The sequence below is a fragment of the Notolabrus celidotus genome, chromosome 7 (genome assembly GCF_009762535.1).
Source record: "Notolabrus celidotus isolate fNotCel1 chromosome 7, fNotCel1.pri, whole genome shotgun sequence".
Lineage (NCBI taxonomy): Eukaryota > Metazoa > Chordata > Actinopteri > Labriformes > Labridae > Notolabrus > Notolabrus celidotus.
The window spans coordinates 751764-754952 of record NC_048278.1 but is presented as its reverse complement, the minus strand read 5'-3'; the positions used below and the strand labels follow the sequence as shown (position 1 = coordinate 754952).

The window sequence follows — 3189 nt, the reverse complement described above, 5'->3', positions numbered from 1 at the left end:
GGACTGAATGGCCCGTAGCAACAAGCCATCCACCCCATATTCCCGGAGCACCCTCCAAAGGATACCTCGGGGGACACGGTCGTAAGCCTTCTCCAGGTCCACAAAGCACATGTGGACTGGTTGGGCAAACTCCCATGCCCCCTCCAGCACCCTCCCGAGGGTATAGAGCTGGTCCAGTGTTCCACGGCCAGGACGAAAACCGCATTGTTCCTCCTGTATCCGAGGTTCAACCAACAGCCGGACTCTCCTCTCCAGCACCCTAGAGTAGACTTTCCCAGGGAGGCTGAGGAGTGTGATCCCCCTATAGTTGGAACACACCCTCTGATCCCCCTTCTTGAAAAGGGGGACCACCACACCCGTCTGCCACTCCAGAGGCACCGTCCCCGATGTCCATGCAACGTTGCAGAGGCGTGTCAACCAGGACAGCCCTACAACATCCAGAGCCTTGAGGAACTCGGGGCGGATCTCATCCACCCCCGGGGCCCTGCCGCTTCGGAGCTGTTTGACTGCCTCCGCGACCTCGGCCCCAGTGATGAACGAGCCCACCACCAAATCCCCCGGCTCAGGTCCCTCCTCGGAATGCATGTTGGTGGAATTGAGGAGATCCTCGAAGTATTCCTTCCACCGCCCGACTATACTCTCAGTCGAGGTCAGCAGCTCCCCATCCACACTGTAAACAGTGCGAACAAAGGGCCGCTTCCCCTTCCTAAGCCGTCGGACAGTTTGCCAGAACCTCTTCGAGGCCGACTGAAAGTCTTCCTCCATGGCCTCACCAAACCTCTCCCACGCCCGAGTTTTCGCCTCGCCAACCGCCCGGGCCGCAGATCGCTTGGTCTGCCGGTACCTGTCAGCTGCCTCCGGAGTCCCACAAGCCAGCCACGACCTGTAGGACTCCTTCTTCAGCTTGACGGCACCCTTCACCTCTGGTGTCCACCAGCAGGTTCGGGGATTACCGCCACGACTGGCACCAACAGCCTTGCGACCGCAGCTCCGGACAGCCGCCTCAGCAATGGCAACGTTGAACCGGGCCCATTCCGACTCCATGTCCCCCGCCACCCCCGGAACGCGGTCAAAGCTTTGCCGGAGGTGGGAGTTGAAAACCAACCTAACAGGGTCCTCCGCCAGACGTTCCCAGCAGACCCTCACTGTTCGTTTGGGTCTGCCAGGTCTGTCTGGCATCCTCCCCCGCCACCTGATCCAACTCACCACCAGGTGGTGATCAGTTGACAGCTCTGCTCCTCTCTTCACTCGAGTGTCCAGAACATACGGCCGCAGATCAGCCGATACGACTACAAAGTCGATCAGCGATCTGCGACCTAGGGTGTCCTGGTGCCACGTGCACTTGTGAACACCCTTATGTTCGAACATGGTGTTCGTTATGGACAAACTGTGACTCGCACAGAAGTCCAACGACTGAACACCGCTCGAGTTCAGATCAGGCAGGCCGTTCCTCCCAATCACGCCCCCCCAGGTCACGCTGTCATTGCCCACGTGAGCATTGAAGTCCCCCAGCAGGACAATGGAGTCCCCAGTCGGGGCGCCTTCCAGCACCCGTCCCAAAGACTCCAAAAAGGGTGGGTACTCTGAACTGCCGTTCGGTGCATAAGCACAAACGACAGTCAGGACCCGTTCCCCGACCCGAAGGCGCAGGGAAACAACCCTTTCGTCCACCGGGGAAAACTCCAACACACAGGCAGAGAGCTGGGGAGCTATGAGCAAGCCCACACCCGCCCTCCGCCTCTCACCCGGTGCAACTCCAGCAAAGAAGAGGGTCCAACCCCTCTCGAGAAGGTTGGTTCCGGAACCCGAGCAGTGCGTAGAGGTGAGCCCGACTATATCTAGCCGGTATCTCTCAACCTCCCGCACCAACTCCGGCTCCTTCCCCACCAAAGAGGTGACGTTCCATGTCCCAAAAGCCAGTTTCCGTAACCGAGGATCGGACCGCCAAGGCCCCCGCCTTTGGCCGCCGCCCAATCCTCTTCGCACCGGACCCCTGTGAGTCCCCCTGCAGGTGGTGAGTCCACGGGAGGACGGATCCATGTATCCCATTCGGGCTGAGCCCGACCGGGCCCCATGGTTGAAGGCCCGGCCACCAGGCGCTCGCCTGCGGGCCCCAACCCCAGGCCTGGCTCCAGGGTGAGGCTCCGGTGGCCCTCCGGACAGGGTACACTTAGTCCTGTTCTTTCTCTTCATCAGGTGTCTTTGGGCCGCACTTTGTCTGTCCCCTCACCTAGGACCTGTTTGCCTTGGGAGACCCTACCAGGGGCAATTGCCCCCGACAACATAGCTCCTAGGATCATTAAGGCACTCAAACCCCTCCACCACGTTAAGGTGGCGACCCATGGAGGAGATGTTTTCCATGTAAACCTCAATTCAGAATTACTTTTTCCATGTAAACGCCAAGGAGAATACTTCAATTCAGAATGATTTAATCTGAATAATTAATTCAAAATTAAAAAACACCATGTTACCGTGGCCATTGATTCCACAGTGGGTTGAATACTGGTGTCAAATAAACTCAATAATACCGGCAGCCCACCTGCAAGTGATCAAGATATCCAGCAACCAAATATCTTGGACCCAGTGGTGGAGTCACTTCAGAAGCTAACGTTACCATTAGCTAGCACAGTCCACTTAACTTTAGCATCTCTCTTACTTCTCTGGGTGACCCTGGACAGATATCTTTAGGTTTGAGTGTGTTCACATCCTCTCCTCAATGGTTCTTTTCATATCAAACCTGTTGCACCACTCTTGTTGTAAAATCTCTGAAGGCAACAAGACGGCACATGAACACATGAGCCAGCTCTCATTTAAAGGTGACATATCACACTTTTTTCATCAATATATATTGGTCTAAGAGGTCCCCAAAACATGTCTTTAAAGTTTATGCTCAAAAAAACACTTTGAAATCAGATTTTGGTCTGCCTGAAAAACCCTCTTCTTCAGTCCTCCTCAGAACAGTCTGTTTTCTCTCTGACCACGCCCCCTCAGGAAGTGGATGTGCCTCGGCTCTCCAGCACGTTGATCTAATGTTTACATGTTGGCTGAATATACACGGCTGCTCAGAGATCACGTTACTTCAACCCTCTGAATCTGATCAAGAATCTGATCCTGACGGAGAGGCGCCTGCAGCAGGACCTTTCTGAACCATTGGTCATAGATTTAGTGTTTTTTGTTGTTTTATTTATC

At 55.2% G+C, this 3189-nt stretch overlaps 1 protein-coding gene across 1 annotated transcript; it reads left to right on the top strand.

Moving 5' to 3' along the window:
- The first annotated feature begins 398 nt into the window (after nucleotides 1-398).
- On the top strand, nucleotides 399-1364 carry LOC117816242. The gene has a single exon (XM_034688426.1). It carries the CDS (start codon nucleotides 580-582, stop codon nucleotides 1225-1227), a length of 648 nt encoding a protein of 215 aa, XP_034544317.1. The 5' UTR covers nucleotides 399-579; the 3' UTR covers nucleotides 1228-1364.
- The last annotated feature ends 1825 nt before the right edge of the window (nucleotides 1365-3189 follow it).